The sequence below is a fragment of the Triturus cristatus genome, chromosome 6 (genome assembly GCF_964204655.1).
Source record: "Triturus cristatus chromosome 6, aTriCri1.1, whole genome shotgun sequence".
NCBI classification, from domain to species: Eukaryota; Metazoa; Chordata; class Amphibia; order Caudata; family Salamandridae; genus Triturus; species Triturus cristatus.
In genome coordinates, this window is record NC_140589.1 from 1,234,623,181 (window position 1) to 1,234,645,063 (window position 21,883).

The 21,883-nt window shown below is 44.8% G+C and overlaps 1 protein-coding gene across 1 annotated transcript in view; it reads right to left on the bottom strand.

The window, feature by feature from the left end:
• Positions 1-21,883, bottom strand: part of NT5DC1 (5'-nucleotidase domain containing 1) — a 1,278,063-nt gene that overhangs the window by 1,198,067 nt on the left and 58,113 nt on the right. Inside the window, exon 3 of the mRNA XM_085612174.1 lies at positions 19,463-19,534. Coding sequence (XP_085468300.1) covers positions 19,463-19,534 — 72 coding nt within the window. The remainder of the gene's footprint in view (positions 1-19,462; positions 19,535-21,883) is intronic.

Here is a 21,883-nt window from a genome sequence, read left to right on the forward strand (position 1 = left end):
CAAATCCAGGACAACAAGAGCTTAAAGAGCCCAAACGGATAAAGTGGTAGCCACTGCAGACGTTTTGCCACTACAAGTCACTGGGCCCAAAAGAGGACAAATCTGAAATAGCCAAAACCTGCTACCAAGTCTGGCAGACCCGAGAGTGCTGTCCAAATTCAGATTCACAGTTCACAAGAGACACCAGACCCACCAAAGTGTTTGCATCCAATCACAGTGCAGCGTGACCAGTAGTGCAGCATTGGCTGTCCAGCTACTGCAACGTAGAGGAATCTGAGGGACCCTGATCTCCGTGGCCAAAGTTGCCCCATATCACCCGTGGACTGAGGAACCACCAATAAGAGACCCCCGTTGACCGCACCACAGCTGGAGTATCCTTTTGAGCGTGTTTGCCTGCATCCCTCAGAATCAAGACTACTCCATTGACTTCATTGGCGGTTGTCCTGTAAAGTTTGGAACTTGCTTCAAAAACACCCTGATGGCCAAATAATTGCCCAAAGTATCCCTCCTGGCACCCTTAACCTTATCCCAGCTGGATTTGGTCACCCAAGTCGGGCTGGAGTACTTGTATTAACTTTTCCAAACCTTTCAAACATTTTGAAACTTTATGTTTGCCAATGCTTGTTTGCGGTTGCATTCAAAAGAGATAAAGAGTTCTAAAATCTGTATATCCGGAACCCTCTAGTGGATTTTGATGATCAAGGTCTCCAAAAATTAATTAAAATGAGCTCTATTTTGATAAATTGATGTTGTGTCTTTTTTATTGGTATGTGATTTTCTTATTTCGTTGCTTGATGCAGTAAATGCTTCACACTAAGGAGCTCATTATGATGTCGGTCGGATAAGTGTCCGACCGACATCGCAGTGGAAGTGGAACTGCCCGACTAGTAGTCGGCGGTTCCACTCCCGGTATTCCAATGCAACCGCCAGCACGGCGGTCGGAAATATGCCTTTTCCAATTCCAGCTTGTGCTATGGCCTGAAAAAGGGCAGGGGCACAAGCTTCAATTGAAAAAAGGCATATTTGCACATCCACGCACCTTGTGCCAGGCACCGCGCGGTGCCTGGCATACTCTGTATGGATTTATGGGGAGGCACCACATGTGCCCTCCAGGCCCATTGTGGAGGCCCAGGGGGAAGGGGGTTCCTGCTAGGGGCCCCCAAAGTCCCTTTCCGCCTGCCATTTCATGGCGGTTGGACTGCCATGAAAAGGCAGAGGGAAACGGGCATTGTAATCCTTACGGCAGTGCCTGAGCAGGCACTGCCCCAATTATAGGGATTACTATCCATCCACTGCACCGACGATCCCTCTGTCTAAGCCCTTCGACCGCCGGATCAGAATCCAGAAAACAGAGCGCATCTGTTGGTGTCGTCACGCCTGCCACCGAAGGCCTGTCGGTGGCAGGCCCACCAACATCAGAATAAGACCCTAAGTTCCTTAGCCAAGCCTTACAGCTCGCAGCCAGAGCTACCCAGGGTTGAGCTTAAGGTCAAGTAAACGATAATGACTGGACCCAAGATGGTATCGGTGGGTGTACTCCACGATAAGGCCCCACAGCGATATCATAGATTACACCCAGATCCTCACACTTACCCAATGAGTCATTTAAGCATGGCCATCTGCCATTCTAGAGATATTCTCACATTTTGAACCAGGCACAAGGCAGCAGCCCCATCTCTATTTTAGCCAATTGTCAACCGTATTTTAACCACACACTGCTCATAACAGAACCAACATTCAAACTGCTAATGGAGCTTGCCTCATTTGCTTTGTCAAATGACACACAGATGCAACCTGAGAAACACCTTTACCCCAACATAGTTTAACTGGGGACGAACGTTATGTTTATTTTGTTTATGGCGAGCTTATGCCACAAAAAGAAAAAGGAAAAGAAAACAAATGTCTCTGCCTTAACGTGGCGGTCACAAGCTAATAAAATATTTTACAATTTGTAAAAAAAGACCCATAACATATAATTTTAATGGAGCTGTATGGATGCTTTCCATGAGAGAGGTGGACTTTGAAAAAGGTATAGAAACCCGTTTTAGTTGTATTGGATATCAATGACTTCGAATTACAGTAACCTGAATACAAAGCGTAAACACATAAAGGGTGACTAAAAAAATAAAAAAAAAGAATACAAAAAGAAGGAAAAAAAACATAGGCCAGTAAAAAGCTGGTCCTCCTCCCATCTCACTTAAGTACACTTAGACATGTGATCACGCTAAATACCTTCACTTTCAGTGCAAGACAGGCAGCGGCTGAAGTGGACTGCTCCACTGCCCCATGCAGTATGGTGTGGGGGCAGAAGGCAAAATGTGAATGACTGCACAACAGATAATGGATGAAGAGGGCCTCCTTAAAGCAACTTTGCATATGTGTATGTTTGTTATTTGGATATGTTTTTTATACATGAGTTGGAGTAACTGCAGAGCGGAGTCTAGGCCAGACCTGAAAATAATTACAGGGCAGAGTTTTTCGCAGAAAATTGCAAAACATGGCATAATCCTAAAAAAGCATACTGTATCTCTGCACTAATCTCTTAAAACATAACACGTGTATTTGTATAGCGCACGTTCACCACTATGAGTATCTTGGCGCTGAATAACAGATGTTTGTTGTTACCCAACTCAATGGTACTCATTTTATCGACCTCAGATGGATGAAAGGCTGAGTGGACCCGCTGGGATTTGAACCTGTGACCATGAGGTCGAACACAGGCCCCTGCAGTAGACGCATTAGTCCACCGAGCCACCAGACCCAGCTAGTAACCAAAAGAAAGCATAACATGACATGTAAATACACGTAATCCAACCTAGACAATATTTCTGTCTCAACTGGTCTGGTTATGCAACTTCTTCAATGTGTGCTAACGACATTCAGGACCAAGTGCTTAGGTCAGAACTATGAAAACTAATAATATACGTGATGGCTTCCAATTTAACCTCTGTAGTAGTATCAGACAAAAGATATGTTTCATCCATTAGCCTCATGCACAAGAGATCTAACAAAGGTCTGGAAAACGCGGTTCCTGTTAATGCATACAGCAGACAGGGGAAAGAGAGTTTTTAATAATTTTTTTAACTGCTGTAGAAGCACCGGCGGATATGTGATTAGCCACAACCCCATTACTAAGGAAACATTCAGAATCCGGAGCTCTCAAATAATGGACCGGCGCGAAGTTTCATTTCTCTTGGTACAAGAAACCAATGAACATAATTGTACATTTGTTAAGTAGACACATACAATATGGCATAGCCGACTACGGATAACCAGTAGAGGTACACATCTACCAGCACTGTAGTGAGCAAAAAAACATTGGTAACATGGAGCTGGTATGATACATCCTGTCTTGGATCAGGGAGCTTGAATTGTGTGCAATATCTAGTTGCCAGAGAAATTATGTGCTTCAGAAATCTACTTGTCACATTTGGAGCCATGTCGTGAGGTGAAAGATTATAGCAGCATTCCCACTATATCATAGCTGTAATAATACCCTTTTCGAATATACCTTGGTTCATATTACAAATTCCGTTTATAACGAACTCTAAACATATTAGGGGCTCTACTTATCTTAGGGCCTGATTACGAGTCTGGCGGTCTTGCAACCGCCAGACTCTCGGTGGCACAGGGGTGGCGGTCCACCGTTTTGCTAATTAAGACTTTCAAAGTCGTATCGGCAGTGGACCGCTGGCTGTGCCAGGGAACTGTTTTCCAGGCACCGCCATGGGAAAGGCAAAGGACCAGGGCCGTTTCCACCATTAGGCAAGACTAGGCGGCCGCCTAGGGCGGCAAAAGGGGGAGGGCGGCAAAAAACATGATTTTGGGAATATCTAATGCATTAATTATTCTAGCCTGGATGACCGGGGGAGAGAGTGATGGTAGTAAAAGGGAGGGGGCGGCATTTTTCAATTCACGCCTAGGGCGGCAAAACACCTAGAAACGGCCCTGCAAAGGACCGCCGATCGTATTACGAGTTGAGCTTACGAGTTGAATTTGTGTTACACGAGTCCAACCCGTAAAACGACCGGCAGTTCTTGCGCGGGATTGGGGCAGCAGAGGTGGCATTGCGCCAGCGCCGCTGCGCCAAACTCGTAATCAGGCCCTTAGATCTTTAAATATTCACAATCTTTGCATACACAGAGGCTGTGCTTATGAATGAGCTAGTTTTTTTAGATCATGGCACAGTTTGAATATGCTAGAACTTAATTGTCAGAGTTCTGATTGCAGAAAAGTTCAGGAGATAGAGTTTGAATATTGCTTCCGAGGTCATGCTTTTCGCGGCATTACTCACCCTAACTGAGAGAGAGAAATAAATACATGGAAGTAAACCAAGGCAACTAAAGGATCAATTATAAATGTTTCAACAAATAAATGCAACAATGCAAGATCATAGGCCTTCGGGTGCACTTTGGGGATTTTCTTTAAGAATGGAGGCTGTCAGACCAGGTCTCGGGTTTGGGGGAGGTTTACAGGATAGACAGGCTACAGGGCCTTAACCATAGTGGATGAGGTGTTTGCCAGGGTCTGTCCTTCTATGAATTTACAAACTGCACTAAGTAACAAACCCTTACACACTTGACTCTCAGGTTAGCAAGGGAAAGCAGTCACAGCTGCTAAGGGAGGGAGTGTGTGGGCACACGCTCAGAACTCAACAATCAACCAACAGACACAATAACTTCAATGCACATCCAAATGCTTGTTTTGTAGAAAAGAAAGTACTTTTTTAATTACAATTTTGAATTTCACTCAATACCACACAATTTAATTCAGTATACATGACAGTGATCATGGTCACTATTCTCTTTTGGCACTGCACCCCTTACTCCCCTCCCTGTTTTCTCCTATCCAAGTGATATTGGCTGGATGTGACCCTCCATCAATTAAGATAAAAGCATGAATAAGACTCGGGCGCAAATTTTGATTCTACACAAGTCAAATCTGCAATGTTGACTTGTTTGCCCATGTTCTTACCACTGGTTGTGTAAGAGGCAGGAATTCATTCTTTTTGTTCTTTGTGTTTTCCACAGTTTCAGTTCAGCTGCTAACTCCCACCTCAGAGAGATGCGCACGATGAGTGTGTGTTGTTCTATGGCAGCCACCAGTTAGGATGTGACAAATGTGGCCGCCCAGGTCCGGTGTAGGTCGGTGGGCATTGACACCACTGTTCGGCCACTCATCATAGCAGATGTGAGTCCATGTTAAGGCAAATGCTCCCCCGATTGAGCTGATCATTTCACTGAGGCAGTTGCAGACCTGAATGGGCAGATCAGTACACCATGGCAGTTGTAGCCGTGACGAGGCCAATTGCTGGGAACCAGAGAGAAACAGGGTGATGCTCTACAGAACCTGTCGCTACTGGCAGTCTGCTTTCTCTGGGTGTTCCTCATACCATGAACAAGCTAAACATCTCCTCCTGGACAGTCTCCCCTCCTGCAGAGACAGGCAGACTCCTTCCCTCTCTAATCAAGCAGGCAGGGTAGTAGGCACTGGGCAGACTCTGCCCCTAGGGGAGATTTCCTGTCAGGAACACACCACTCCTGGGCACACAGCAGTCCTTCAAATACTCTTTGGAGCACTCCCTTCTTTGGTCATGTAGAAATTGGAAGTGGAACAAAGTGGGGTGGTTTGGATTTCACTATTATGTTTAAATCTATTTATTAAGCTCAATCAAACTAGAAATGAATCGAAGAAGTATCACAAAAACTCACAAAATTAACTCGACTCTCACTGGAATTTATGTCAAACCTCTATTATGTCTCTACAATTATATATATGCGTTCACAGTATTATTATCTCCAACACACCTCAGCACCTCTAAGGAGACTCAGTAGAAAAGGGGGCAGCAGAGAAATAGAAAATAAATTAAGGATTTAAAATGGTTACCAGCCAACCTCTCCCTCATCCCTTCCAGAAAAGACCCTTAGGTCAGTCCTCTATGGTCCACCCAAAGGGCCCTTCTCAAGTCCATCTTTGCTCCATGGCTCAAGTGCAATCAGCCTCAAGTTGGCCCCAGATAGTCCACAAAAGCCCTTGCTAATTCTGGCTGGGAAAACAGGTATATTTTGCCCTGGTGTGCAACACTCAGTTTGGCTGGGTAACCCACACTGGTCATCAGACCTCGTTTTGATAATTCTTTCAGTGTGTATCAAGTTCCTAGTCGCAATGCCGACATGATTGGCTTTCGAAATGGGATAAGGAAGTGAGTAAATATGTATCTGCCCAGTAAGGATGCGGTATATACAGAATGTATGAGCGTGACACAGAAATAGGTTTATGGTGAGTGGGTATTAGACCAGCTAATGGGTCATTGCATCACGAATGGCACATGAATTTCACAAAAGGAATGCTTTATTGTCATTGGTGATATGGCACTGGTTCGCCTCTCTGTGCTAATTGTCTTTGTATCATCAGTTTGGATCTACGAAGGTGGAGCCCCCCTTGTGATGGCAGGATATCAGATTGGGGTGTTACCACGATTGATGGTGCTAAATTGGGGTGACATCATCATTTTTAATATGGATTTGAATGAACTGCAGTAGTAGTTTTTTAGATCAAATTAAGTTTCTCTTTAGATTATTGTTACGGAAAAGAAGGAGTGGACCATTTTTTGTTAATATTATCCCCTCTTTTTCTTCAATCTGTTGTTTTTCTAGGTCGTGCTATTAGCACAAGTAGACTGGTAGGGTTTTAGTATTTACCCTGCATGCATGGTGTGTTTATATACCATTTGTGAGTTTGCCTTTACCCTGAAGAAGACCCAAGACCTGCATAGGCTAGCATGGGGGTCAAACATGATGGTAACAGCAGTATTTGTTTGAGGTAGAGTGATTCATTGTTTTCCACTCTATGGCCCAAGTTCATTGCTTTTAATTATACCAGAGGTACTCGGTAATAAAGCAGGTTTCGAGTATACCCCTAGATATTTTTAACAGTTTATTTTCCTGGCAAACCAACAGGACCCAAGACATTGTCCTGGCAATAAATTTTGAAGAACTCCCAGGGTTAAGAAGCTTTCCTCAGTTGAATCCGCTGGAGTGGCATTGCTCCTCCTCCAGTGTGAGAGGTTGTCAAATGATGAAGCATGCCTTGATAAGTTGAGGGTGAGACGACCTCTCAAAAATCTTTTGATGACCCTGTCCAAAAGAAGCCTGAACTGTAAACAGATAGCACTGACTTCAATAACCTCAAATGTTTTTAAGGTACCATGTAAAGAGGAGTTTAATTTTGGTCAGGGTCTTTTGCTCGTTCAGTGCAACAGTGTTGGAGGTCCAGGGAAACCATATGGCCAGGTATTTAATGACCACTGATTGACATTTCAGGCCTGATTTACCAATGACCTTGGATGCGCAATGTACACTGAGATGGAATACCTCCGCTTGGTCTTTATTTTGCGAGTAGCCCGCAACCTGTACCTGTTTATTTCATCCATGATAATTGGAATGGCTTGTGGTGCATCCTAAGAGAACATCCGAACATTGTCTGCATAGGCGGCAACTACTTGCCTGCCAGAAGCAAAGCTGATGCCCGGGATCATTAGATTGTCCCTGCAGGAGGCAATGAGTGGCTCAATGACCATCAGGAAATGTAGTGGAATAGAGGGCAAACTTGGCGGGTACCTTGGGAGAGAGAGAACGATTGAGATAAGTGGGCATTGACTCGAACCCTAGCTGTCGGGTCTGCATAGAGGGCCATGATCATGCGTGTGTCCTCACCCAGGCGGTATTTGTGCTAGATGGCATGTAAAAAAGGTCAGGAGACCTTTTCAAAGGCCTTTTCGCATCCAGAGATAAGGCCGCTATTGGGGAGAGGGATAGTTTAGCGATTTCTAGGATATGGCAGAAAGTCCTAATATTAATCTTCTGCCTGTCTGTCTTTGAGGAAACCTGTTTGAGATTGGGGATCAGTCGTTGGATGACTAACTCTAAAAGGCGGGCTGCTATTTTTGCAGTCAATATTTATAAGGGAGATCGGTCTATAATTTTTGACGTTCAGATGGTCTTTCCCTTCTTTGGGGATTACTACAATGGTAATGTCAGTTGCCGAGCCTGAGGTCCGGCCCGTGGAGGCAAATTCCTTAAAGACTGCATGCAAAGGGTTTGACACCGTATCGACATATATCTTATAAAATCTGTTCGAGTAGCTTTCTGGGATGAAAGCCTTCCCAATTTTGAGGGAACGTATAGCCAGGGTGATTTCCTCATTGGAGATAGGTTTATGAATCGCCAGTTGGTCTTGTTGAGAGATGGTGGGGAGGTTGCATGAGTTAAGATACTCATTTATTGTGGTGAGGGGAGTGGGGGTGTTGAAGTTATGTAAGAATTGTAAATCTGTATTTGTAAAGCGCGAGCTACTCACCCTTATGGGTCTCAAGGCGTTGGGGGCCGTCATGGAAATTAAGTGAGCTATTGCCCAGACTCACATGGTGCTGAGCTGAGCTGCCGTCAGAGCCGGGGTTCGAACCGTGAATCCTGTGCTCTGAAGTCAGCTGCCCTGGCCGCTACACCACACCTGCATAGGTCTGCATAGAACTTTTTGAAGGCACCAAGGATGCCAGAGGTGGATGCGACAACTACCCCGTCAGGATTTCTTATGGCCAATTTAAGAGATCTGTTTTTAGTCCATTTTAGATAACTTATGAGGTACTTACCAGCTTTGTTATTATTACAGAGTTTACCTGCTTTGATCACATCAATCCACTTCTGGGCTCTCTGACTCAAGATTTTATTGTATTTGTACTGTTCTGCACACAGTTTTGGGAAAAGGGCCGAACCTTTATTTTGGGTGAGTTAAGTGCTCAAGAAGTGGGTAGAGTGATCCAGGTCTTTGAGATGATTCCAGAGGGCCTTGTTCTTAGCAGCTGGGATGTTTATCAATATCCCCCTTAGTGTGGCCTTGAGGGCAACACAGCGTGTCTTGGGGGATGTATCATCTGGTGCACTTTCCTGATGGAAATTGGTAATAGCCCTTCCTATCTGTGCTACATTGTCAGGGTCATCCAGAAGGAAATCGTTCTGACGCCATTGGCGAGGTGGTGGGGTAGGGTTGTTGAATGTTAAAAATTGAGTTGAGACGCAGGCGTGATCAGAGATCCCAATTGGCTCAATCTTCAGTGAGTGGGAAAGATGAAGTAGAGAGCTGCTTACCATGATGTAGTCTATTTTTGTTTAAATCTGTTTTTATTAATTTCATGGTTTACATCTTCATGACAGGCAAATAACAATATGTATGGCCGACCATATATTGAACCATCCATCGATCTTAAGTAGGCATTACAGTAGGGCAGGTATAAAACTAACATGCATATCCATGACTTCATTGGCTTAGGTACATTTAGAACTGCAACAGGTAGTCCTGTCCAGCTAGGGTAAAAGACACCGAGTATCAGCGATGTGGTTCCATTATTGTGTTGCACAGAGCCTATTCAAATTATTCAGTATGCGTAATTGAACAGATGCCATAGGTAGTAACGAACAAACTCAAAACAGTAATAGCAGCATAGCCCGACTTCTGTGTGATCGTCCCTCACCCAGTCCCCACCCCCCCGGTATCCTCCCCCATCCCCACCGTCCCGCGGAACGACCGACATGTAGGCTATCCGTCGTCCACCGCGTGCACGCCTCCCTCATTCTCAGGTTGCCCCACAGGATTGTCCATCTCTGTCTGCAGTAAGGCCTGGAGTAGTCCCTCCCGTTGCGTCTCTATAGGTACTTTCCTTAGCCCTAACATTGCCTCCCGCCGACTTGCGATTCCCTCTGCTTTGGCCCAAGCCAGGAGCGAGCACGTCCAAGCCCGTATATGTGGCGGGTCTTGCGCCTTCCACCTCTTAGTTAGAAGCCTCTTCGCTACCACCAATCCCAAGTCCAGGAAACGAGATGAAACTTTTGTAATCGGGGTTCTACCGAAGAGGTGTAGCAGGTAAACCGGCCATTCAAAGGGTATGTCGTGGCCTGTACAGGTGTGTAGTATCTCCCCGATTTTCTGCCAGTAAGCGTGTAGTATCTCATATTTCTGGGTATGTATATTGGGCTTTTGATTATCCTTTCCCATTCCCGGTCCTCCAGTGGGCGTTCCAAATCCGTTTCCCACTTGAGGCGGTGTGGGTCTAGCCGTATCACTGCGTGTGTGCGTAAGGATGCCGCGAACCACCGAATCAGGTGTCTAGCTCTTCCCATAACGTGGAGATACTGTATGGTGAGGTGCTGACTCAGCTCCGCACCCATGTCCCCCCATCTAGAGGCCAGCATCGCGATCAGCGGGCGGTGCCATGGGAATTGCCTCGTGACAGTCCCACCTCCACGAACAGGGACTCGAATGGTATAAGTGTGCCATCGCGGTACAGATCTCCCAGGGTCCAAATGTCGGCCTCGCGCCATTCCGTAAGTTCGAGATGTGTGAGCACCCCAGACCCGCTAGGGGAACCCTCAAGGGGATGGCCGGTGCGCAGGGGACTAGGGTTCTAGTGAGGTACAGAGTGCGGCGGTAGCACCTATACGCCACTGCCAGGAGGAGCGGTGGTGGCGCGGGAGCCCTGGTGGCTGGGTGGAAAAATTTGATGATATCGTCCAGAGAAAGGGGAGGGAGAGTGGTCGCTGTGTCCTCTCAGCCTTTGTCTGCAAGCCAGCGGGCTATCCACTGTAATTGAGCAGCCAAATAGTAGTACTTGAAACATGGTGCGGCGAGGTCCCCCTGATCGGTAGGCAGGTACAGCTTTGCCAATGCTACCCAATGACGTGCGGTCCCCCAAATGAAGTCCCTAAGAAGATTAGTGAGTATGGTAAAAAAGGACACCTGTACATAGAGCGGCAGATTAGCGAAATAGTACAGAAGACGGGGGAGGATCACCCTGCCAGTGACTATTAGGGGAAGAGTTTTCCAGAAGAGTACTTGGGACCTGATGGCCGTCAAGGTACGCCCTAGATTACCGTCAAAAAGGTCTGCCGGCTGACAGTATATCTGAATACCCAGATAGCGGAAGGTATCAGCTTTCCATTGCACCCACGTACCATCCAGAACGTAACCCGGGCTTACCATGATGTAGTCTATTCACGTAAAAAAGTAGTGGGGTGAAGAATAGAAGGTGTAATTGCTCCCAACTGGGTTTTGTTGATGCCAAATGTCCACTAGGTTATTGTTATTACAAAAGGATATAATTTGTTTGTGTGCTCTAATAGTTATAAATTTGTGGGCTGAAATCCTATCTAAATTTCCGTCCATTGGTAGATTAAAGTCCCCCCTGGGATAATACCCATGTTGTCTGTGAGATCTGAGAATTGCCTATCTAGATCCCTCCGAAAATCTGAGGCGTTTTCATTTAGTGCATAGATATTTACTATATAGAATTCTAAATCCAGCGTTTAAATCTTGGAGATAAGCCATCTGCCCTCCTGATCGTGGGTGTGTGAGATGACTGATATGTCTGACTTTATTAGGATTAGACTTACTATCCCATTCTTTCTGTGCGGGCCAGGGAGGTTCCAACACCTGAGATCCAGGGGCTATAGAATTTTGCTTCATGGATAGATTTTAAGTGGGTCTCTTGTAGGAGGATGATATCCCCTTTCAATATGTTACAGTAGTCTGCAACTGCTCTTCATCTGACTGGTTGATTGAGTCCCTTCGTGTTTAAAGAAAGTATATTTAATGCCTGGGCCATAGGGGGTGCCTGTGGTTTATTTGATTAGATGGTGACAGTATGAGAGGCATGAGGCCTAAAAGTCCAAGTAGGTGGCAAGGTGCATGGTTTAGTGTAACCTGGACTTTCCTCGTGAGAAGATGGAGTTTATGTAAGGCAGAAAGGCTAGGAGTCCCACTCGATGGTGTTGACAGACACCCTCCTCAGGTAGCAGAGGGAATGGGGAGAAAAGAAGGTCAGAGTAAATGAGTGAGATAGTTAAGAGGGAGAGAGCCAGAGGGACAAAACCTGTGAACAACAATAAAAAAAATGAACAGAGTCCAATTCTGCCCACCCACCAGCCCCACACTTGAAATGCACAGACAACGCATTCCCCCACCCATGTTCTAATTGGGGAGCTTTGGGCCAAGAGGGGGCCTGCCCTAAATCCGGCCAGGAGGCTACCCAGCCCTGTTGAGAAATTCAGGGGGGAGTCGTATCGAGTGATAGATTAGGGGGGTAGGGGTATGTGGGAAAATGAGGGGAAGGGTAGAGTGTGTTTCCTGGTTCTGTGGAGGGGGAGACAATGGGGTTGCTGTAATGTAATTTTGAGTGGTGAAGGTTAATGGTGAGTAAGCGTCTGGTTCATGTTACTAGGGGAAAGTAACTGTCAGCAGAGTTGGCAGTCTGGGCGAGGCAGGCAAGTGGCTATACAGCGTTAAGTGAGGTGGGGCTCTTTTGGCAATCAGGTCTCAGGGCCACATAGGACCTTTGGTCATTTAAGAGCCAAGTATGGATGGGTCAAATGTGGACTTATTTCTGGTCCCAAGATGATGTCGGAGGTAGGAAGTGGCAAGGATGTGGGGTGTTTATGTTTTCAGATGGACGGTAGAACTTACTCATAACACTTTCAATATTCTTTGTGGATAGAACTTCCTGGCGCGGCTACTCAAATGCCCATTGCGGACAGAACAGAGGAGTTAATACATTTCTATAATTTGGATGGATCTGTGAAGATCAGGGTTTTTCCCTGGACGACAATTCGAAATTTCGAGGGTCCCACAAATCCATATTGGTTGTTGTGATCCTTTAGAGACTGATGTAGGGTCAGGAAGCCTTTCCTGTATGTAATTGTATTTTACGAGGAGTCTTGCACAATGTTAATTTTTGAGCCATTCCAGATCACTTATGATTTTTGTATGACGATATAACAGTGGTTTGGAAATCATGGCCCTGGGTCGCGTGTTGGGAGGGGTACCACGTTACTACACAGTTATCTTACAATCTCATGGCACCTGTTCCAACTTATAATCATAGCCACACTGCAACCCGAGCAACAACAATCAGAAATCCTACCACTTTCCAGTACAAAACAATTAGTGTTGTGAGAGCGATATATCTCATCAGAACACCACTGAGCCTAGTTCACAAACTGCATTTGTATATAATATAATATAAAAAATTCCACCTATTTATTATTATGTATTAATAATGATTAAAAGTAATGTATAGAATTAAAAGTAGTCTAATTATATTTTAATAGATGAGGTTTCTATCTATAACAGAATAGGTGTCTTACCTGTAATTCCGTACCTTCTCTCTTGGGGGATCTCCACTGATAGTCACAAGCGTTTGAATAAATTTCCAAGCCCATCCCCCATCAACCGCGGTGGTAAAATAGAGGAGAAAACACTAGGGTTGTATTAAGCAAATACATTTCTGAGGGAGGGTTGTCCCACTTGTGCATCGGCTCGTGCATCGGAGTCCAAACAAATGTTCTTGGTGAATGCGTGCACAGAGCGCCGTGGGGACGCTTTAACTATTGCCACAATAGTGGCATTTTGCATCAAGGCAGCAGGTGCTGCTTTGCCCCTAGTGGACTGTTCCTTTTGTTTAGCGGACAACATCTTGTTGGTAACACGACAGAATGCAAGAGACTATCCACCTGGTGATGGATTGCTTGGAAGTGGCCAAACCTGCATTGACCGGGCCATATTTGATAAACAGCTGGTCCAATCTGCAGATGTTGTGTATTGTATCCACATAAAACTTTAAGACGCACCTTACATCTAGGGAATGGAGAGATCTTCCAGCTGGGGCTGAAGGGTTTTGAAAGACTGTTGGCAAAGATCCTGTCTGAATAACATGGAAATTCGATATAACCTTTTGAAGAATTTTAGGGTGGGTCCTCATGACTACCTTGCTTGAGTGAATGACTGTGAAAGGATTTGACTTTTTCAGACTCTGGATCATGGTCAGCACATGTAGCTCATGGCAGAAACAAACTCGCCAAGGCAGTCAACTCAATCATTAGCCTACGACAGCCAAAGTGGGCTGAGGTTGTGATACCCCTACTACAGATCTATAAATCACAATGCTTACCTACTGCAACATATGGTGCCAAGGTGTGGGGGTACACAAATTGTAGTGGTATCCAAACAGAAGAAAATAGATTCTGTAGAAAGGTTTTAGGGGCTCAAATCTCATCACCCACTTATATATGCCATAAAGAATTAAACCTGTACTATGTTGAGGATTTTATTAAATCTCGGCCAGCACTGTTCTGGCTAAAGATATGGCAAAACCCGGCCGCAATTTTAACTCAGGAAATAATTAACGACTGCCTCAAATGTGATAGGGGCAGCTCCATACCTTGGCTTAATGCTGTTAAGAAAAGTTTAGCTAGTGTGGAATTGGAATATATTTTCTCCCATCCTCTAAATATAGAGGGCATGAATATCGAAACCATGAGAGAGGCATTGTATGATTCATTCCGAAGGGAAAGAGAATATTTAGAGCTCCATAAACCATCAACAATCAGATATATCTCTATTTTGTCTTGCCCTGGCAATAAAAAAGACATGTTACAGGAATACCTCAAGAGAAATATCGGAAGATGGAATAGGAGCCTGCTCTTTCGCCTTAGGGATGGGAGCATAAAATACTCACTCTGCTTCCCACTTGGTTTTAATAAAAACTTAGAGCATTTGCTCTGCCCATGTGGAAATGGTCAAAAACAAACAATTTTACATTTCCTGTTCTTTTGCAATTTTTATACTAGATACACCAAACAGTATTTGATTCCTTATTTTAAGTCACATGCTATTATTGATTATAAATTGGCATTCAACGAAACATTGCGGTTAGGAAGTGATGTCATGATCCTTAGAGTAAGTTCATTTCCGCAATCTGCGGTACGTTCACGGAAAACCATGGACACCCTATAGATTGCATTTTATCTGACGCTCCCCTTTACTTAATTCAATGTGTACGGATTGTTCATTTGCACATTGATACAGTTAGGCTTGTTGTCTGTATAGTGTACATACTGAAATTGTCAGCACTTTATTGCTAGTTTGCACAACTGCCTTATGATATTGATGAGATTGATTGGATAAATTCCATCCGTTTTAATTCAGTGGTGATGATTTGCACTTAAAAGACACTTCACATTCAATGCTTTTGGATTGCCTATTTGCACAAAATGTAATAGTTGGTTGATGTTTACATGTTATGTACATTGAATTTATTTGCACTCTATTGCCATTTTTGCACACTTTGCCCACGTTATTAGTAATATTGTCATGAAATCGATCCCGTTTTTATTTTTGTTTTATGCTATTGCATATTTATATCTTATTGGTGGTGATGACTTGTACTTTTATGGATATTTTTTATCCGAATAAAGACCATTTGACTTTGACTTGACTTGACTGTGAAAGGTTCGTTAGAGCATAAGGCCAGGATTTTGCTAACCTTTGAACTGATGTTATTGCTAAAAAGAAAACAGTTTTCCATGAGAGATGTTGAAGAGATGCCTTATGAATGGGTTGGAAAGGCTCTTGCAAGTGATGTGAAAGGACTATGTTAAGCTCCCAAGAAGAGGAACGGCGCCTAATGGGAGGAAACACTTTCTTAAAGCCTTCTAAAAAATCCTTAATTATAGGGATCTTGAAAAAAGAGGTTTGTGAAGGACATTTTCTGTAGGTAGTAAGAGCCGCCAAATTAACTTTTATAAAAGAGAAGCCAGATTTTGCCAGATGGAGATGGTAGGGAAGAATGACCTCTTCCTGGCAAGATACAGTGTCTATGTTCTTCGAGAAACACAAAATGCAAAATCTCTTCCTCTTGAAGGCATAGGCTGAGCGGATCAAAGGTCTTTTTGCCTCTATTAGGATGTCCATGCAGTCTTGTGGCAGGTTCAGATGTCCATACTACACTAGCTCAGGAGCCATGATGCAAATTCAAGGAGGAGAAGTTTGGGTAAACCATCTGGCCTCAGGACTTCGCAGCTATGGCAGCTTGAGATGTCGATGCTGTGACTGGTGGAGAAGGTCTGTGAACCATCATTGACGTGGCCACTCGGGGGCTATCAGGATGAGTTTGGCTCTCGAGTAGGACAGTTTTTGTAGAACTGCTGGGATCAATGGGGCCACCGGAAAGGCATATCAAAATTGTTGGACCAGTCGATCCATAGGAAATTCCCCAGAATCCCTGGTTCAACGTACCTCGAAGCAAAGTTGTGGCACTTTTTGTTTTCCATGGTGGCGAACAAATCGATGTGTGGCACACCCCATAGCCTGATATCATCTTGCACAATGTCATCATGAAGGACCCATTCGTGGTTTTCTTGCAGAACCCTGCAGAGGGCGTCTGCCTGAACATTTTGCACACCAGGTAGGTGAGCTGCCATGATCCGTAAGTTCCTGGCTATGAGCCAGTTCCAGATTGCTTGGGCTTCGTGGGATAAAGGGCTGCACCTCGCCCCCGCTTGTTGAGGTAATACATAGTGGTTGTGTTGTCCATCTGAACAAGGAGGGACTGGAAGTGGAATGACAGGTGAAACGCCTTTAGCGCCAAGAAGGCTGTCCAGAGCTTGAAGAGATTGATATGATACCTCATCTCCCTCGGAGACAATGAGCCTTGAATCTGAAGATGATCCATGTCAACTTCTCACCCCAGTAAGGATGCATCCATCACTATGGTCTGTGACGGAACTTGTTGGTGAAAAGGCATGCCTTGAAGCAGGTTGGTTTGAGAGCACCACCATGTTAGAGAATGTTTTGCATGAGGGGAGAGAACAATCCTGTCTTCCAAATTGCCTGGAGTTTGGTCCCACTGGCATTCGAGGCATCCTTAAAGGGGACACTTGTGCAGACGTGCGTTCGGCCCAAGGCCATGGAGCCCACGAAAGATGATAGGACCTCAAAGTGGTATGAGAGGCTTTCATTAGAGAGTGATCCGATGGATCGATGATAATCTCTCCCGCGAAGAACACACTCTTGCCTGTGTGTTGTCGATGGTAGCCCCAAAATACTGCAGAGTCTGAACCGGAGTGGATATTGACTTGTTGTGACTGATGTGAAGGCCCAGACAATGAAGGACTTTGCATGTCCAGTTGTAATGGCGCTGTGCGATCTGCGCAGTGGATGCCTTTCTGAACCAACCGTCTAGGTAGGGGTAGATGAATATTTGATGTTTCCTGAGGTAGGATGCAACTACTGCTATGTACTTTGAGAAACTTCGAGGAGCTGACTTGAGACCAAATGAAAGGACTTGGTATTAGTAGTGGTTTGGCCCCACTATGAACCTCAAAAACTTGCGGTGTTTCTTGCCAATGGGCACATGAAAGTAAGCATTTTGGAGGTCTATGGAACAGAGCCAATCCCCAGGTGTAATTGGGGGTAGATCTGATGTGATGCCAGCATCCGAAACTTCTCGCCCTCAATCCATTTGTTGGCTACCTTCAGGTCGAGAATGGGTCTGAATTTGTTCTTGTCCTTCTTCACCAGGAAGTATCTGGGGTAGATACCCATTCCCCGTTGGTTGTGGGGAACAGCCTCCACTACATGCTTCTTTACAGGATGTTGACTTCTGAGTGAACATTTTCAGACACTGACTGGATGGTTTTGGAGGTATGGTGGGAGGAGGACTTATGAATCTGAGAAAATATCAGTTTTGAACAATATTGAGAACCCAGACATTGTTTGTATTTTTTTGCCATGCCACTCTGCCAGAAAAAGAGAAATGCTTCCTCCTCCTGGAGTAGGTAACGGAAGAGGGGGAAGGGAATATTCAGGGTGTTGCGCCTGATGTTGGGTTACCCTGTTGGATGGGCTGCTGGGAGGATCGTCCCATAGACTGCCATCTGTGCTGTTGTTGGTAGGGTCGTTGCTGCTGTTGCTGTTGGCAACCTTGATACCAGTGAGAGGTTTGAATCCTCTGAGGGTAAAACCGACATTACAAAGGTCTAAAGGAACACCTCTGTTCTTTGTCTTGAGAATCTCAATCTCTGCTTTCATTCGAGACATTTCATCGTCGGTATTGCTGCCGAAGAGGGTAGTACCTAAGAAACAATCCTTTGCTGAGACTCTGGTTTCAGAGATGTGAGGCATAGCCAAGAGTGCCTTCTCAATGCGATGCCATGGCAGTACTCATGTGCCGCTAATAGGGAAGAGTCCGCTGCAATGCTGGCGGCTTAATTATACACCATGAGGCCTTCATTTTTGATCTCTAATAAATCTTCAAGTCTGTCCCTGGGAAGGTCATCTACAAACTGTTGGAGAGAGTCCCAGAATGCTCTATCATACCTGCCGAGACGGGCATTAGCACTAGCTGCTTTCATTGTGGTTTCAGCTGTATTGTAGACATCCTACAGAGACCAGCTTTTTACTTTCCGTATCCGGTGGTACTGAGGAAGCAGGAGTGGTTGAATGGTGATTTTTGTCTGCCAGGATAACAACTGACCCAGGTGGTGGATCCGTTCGCATGAAGATAGGAGGCCGGTACTTCTTCTGAAGCCTCGAAAGAGCAGTCTTAGTGGAGGCCGGGGTCAGAAAGAGCTCCATTACTCGTTATAAGAGGCCGAGATCAAAGAAAGAAGAAGTCTGGAGGCTGACTACTGGTAGAGAGTCTCGAAAATCACAGGGGTGGACGGTGTGAGGACTGACATCTGTATATTCAGTTTTGCGGCCCCTCTAACCAAGACCTCCTGGAAGGAGGTAATATCACCCACCGTTAGAGTTGAGGAGTGCTGCCCAGTAGAAGAAGAGATCATATGTGTGATATGATGCCTTGATCATGTGCGTGCTCTTGTATGAGATCTTGTTCTAGATTTAATAAAGGATTCCTGAATTTGAAACTACGCATGCAATGATTTCTGCATTTTGATAATTGTTAGCTTCTAGCCAGTCAGATATCTCAGTCTGTTGAGTGCCTGCAGCAGGCATGTGTGTGTAGCATGCAAGTCACAAGTATGAATTGCACTAAGGTGGCAGTACCTTCTGTTCTTGAGAAGTGAACAAAATAAGTATCATGATTTTACTGGGTCATTTTGGCAGCACTCAGTTAAGGGAATTGACACATTTCATATTGTGTTTTGCTCTCTATCAAATAGTAAATTTAATTTGGGATGGCTTGTTCATGTATGCCTGTAGTTACACAAAGGAGTAACGGCACATCAGCTGCTGGCACTTGGGTGCTGCATCAGTCTGGGGATTACTTACCACCTGGTGTGAAAATGCTGAAACACATTGATAAAGTCAATAGCCCTTGCATTGCCAAGACCGAATGGCTTTGCCAATGCTTGTTATTTTTCTGCACGGTGCCGCAATATTTCTATTAGGTGAAAGAATGTTTTGTGAATAACCTATATAAAATAGGATCAACAACATTATGCTTGTTTTTTATGACAGGTTGAATAGCTGAAGATAAACATTCAATTTAGGTTATACATTCACGTGTCCGTAAAACGATCTGCTCAAAATTATTCTGATTATACTTGGGCCCAGGTTTTTGGAGCCGTACAAAGTATGTGTATGATTAATTATCAAACCCAATCTACCTTACCTTAGAACAGCGCCATCTGCTGCTAGTTTGAGGATATTGCCTTCTTCCAGATCCAACACCAGGCCTTTTGAGCTGCAATAATTGTGTGGAAACAAACTTAATTAACTGTAGCAGTCATGGCCAGACTCTGTCGCATAACCAGTTATTTGGAACCTTGCATGAGGTGGCATGTGGTAGTTATTTATTGTAAAATGCAACTTTACAACTGGATAACTTTAGCTATGGAAATGTACTAATCACAAATCCAGAACCGCGCACCCATGGTCACTTCGTCACTTTCAAATAATATATCACAATCTGTTTTTTCCCAAAAGTAGGCAAGTCGCTTTACTCCAAGTTGGAAGGCAGTTGCCACTTCAAAAATAAATCATTAAAAATGTTTAAACAATGTTAGCATGTTACAAGAGAGTACAAAATGGGGACAAACATCTAATTGGCTACCTATATAAGACATACACGTTCAAGACTGCTGTTGAGGGAGGTGGGAAAGTGGAAATGCACTTCAAATGTACTTGTTACATTGCTATTCACTAGCTCCACCTAAAGCACTGTGGAATCCAGCAAAGAGGAAAATGTAGGGGTACAAAGGAACAAGAAGTAGCAAAATCTTTTGGGAAACCCTCAACCCTCCTCAGAGAAAGTATGGCATACCTCTTTGCCTCTACCTCCTGTGTGAAATCACATTCTCTATTGGCCACAACCATTCTTGCCCTTGCTGAGTACAGCAAAGATGACTGCGCCCTCACAACCTACACAAAGTTCTGTGGCTTTGCATCAGTTTTTGCATACATTTCTATACCTTTAGAAATCATGGGTGGGGGGGAGGTAGAAGAAGCGATGATCTATTCGGCTTCCTAGTAATAGTTCAAAATCAATGGAGAATGGATCACTTGTACCTGCTCCAGGGTTCCTGAGTTCTACCCATCGTTGCTTTAAAAAACCCTCATTCACGTAGACAGGTCGTAGGGCGGTATATCTTGATTCTCCGCCTTAGTCAGATATGTGACAGCATCATCATTGGGTTTATTTCATGCTTCCTCCGCCTGGGGGCAGCACTGGTTATTACAGTAGTGATCAGAAATAAAGAATAAATGAGGGTGCTCAATTGGAGTGAATTTATTTAAAAAAGAGTCCTCATGTCACCTAAACTGTAGCTTTATTCAGTTTGGAGCATGGGGAGAGGTAAAAACAGTGTTGTGCATAGTAGGACGTTTTATGAGTCCACTGCCCTTGTTAGTCCAGAATGGTGGTCGACATGTTTCAGCCCCTTTTGGTTGCCCGTAGGGGTCGGGGGGCTTTTGTCTGGACCTATAAATGTTGGATGTGGATATTGTCCAATTCCAGTGTTATTGTTCAGCGATCGCTTCTCTTGAACATTCGGTCAGAAGTACCTTAAAAGTCCTACTTAGTGCTTCATCAGGAGTATAGGAGGCGCAAATAGCAAGTGTTGCAGCTTTCCACAACTTGTGCTGACGCTGCCTTCCTGATCCCGGGTTTTTATACCACCATGATGCTAGGTCTGAAGCCCAGAAACTCCAGTTTTCCATGTCCTCAGAACATACATTTTTTTTGCAAAGACACATCGATCAGCAGTCTCTCAAGCAAAGAGTCACTTCTGGTATTGTAGTCTCATTTATATTGCCCTTCATAACCTGATAGAGCACTTTAATGATCGGGGAGAACTATACAGCTGTGTAAAATGCAAAAACAACAATTGATGGACAGAATGCAGAACAATGTCATACATTCACCCCAGTACAGAGATCTGGGCCTAAATCCATCGTTTTTTTGCTCACCATGCCATTCCAGTTTGAACCCAGCCATATGCAAATCAGTCTTGACCCTGTGCTCCATGGGAACAGTCCAGCCCGAACTGCCAAGCCAGGTCCTCCCTGGACTGGAAACAAGCATCCTAGGACCGGTTTCGGGCTTTCAGCCCTCGTCAGCCAGGATAGCTTGATTCCAGTGGCATGGAGAGCAAGGGACTCACGTCTGAGCATACCCTTCCCACTCGGGGTGACAAATGCAAAAACAACAATTGATGGACAGAATGCAGAACAATGTCATACATTCACCCCAGTACAGAGATCTGGGCCTAAATCCATTGTTTTTTTGCTCACCATGCCATTCCAGTTTGAACCCAGCCATATGCAAATCAGTCTTGACCCTGTGCCCCATGGGAACAGTCCAGCCCGAACTGCCAAGCCAGGTCCTCCCTGGACTGGAAACAAGCATCCTAGGACCGGTTTCGGGCTTTCAGCCCTCGTCAGCCAGGATAGCTTGATTCCAGTGGCATGGAGAGCAAGGGACTCACGTCTGAGCATACCCTTCCCACTCGGGGTGACAAATGCAAAAACAACAATTGATGGACAGAATGCAGAACAATGTCATACATTCACCCCAGTACAGAGATCTGGGCCT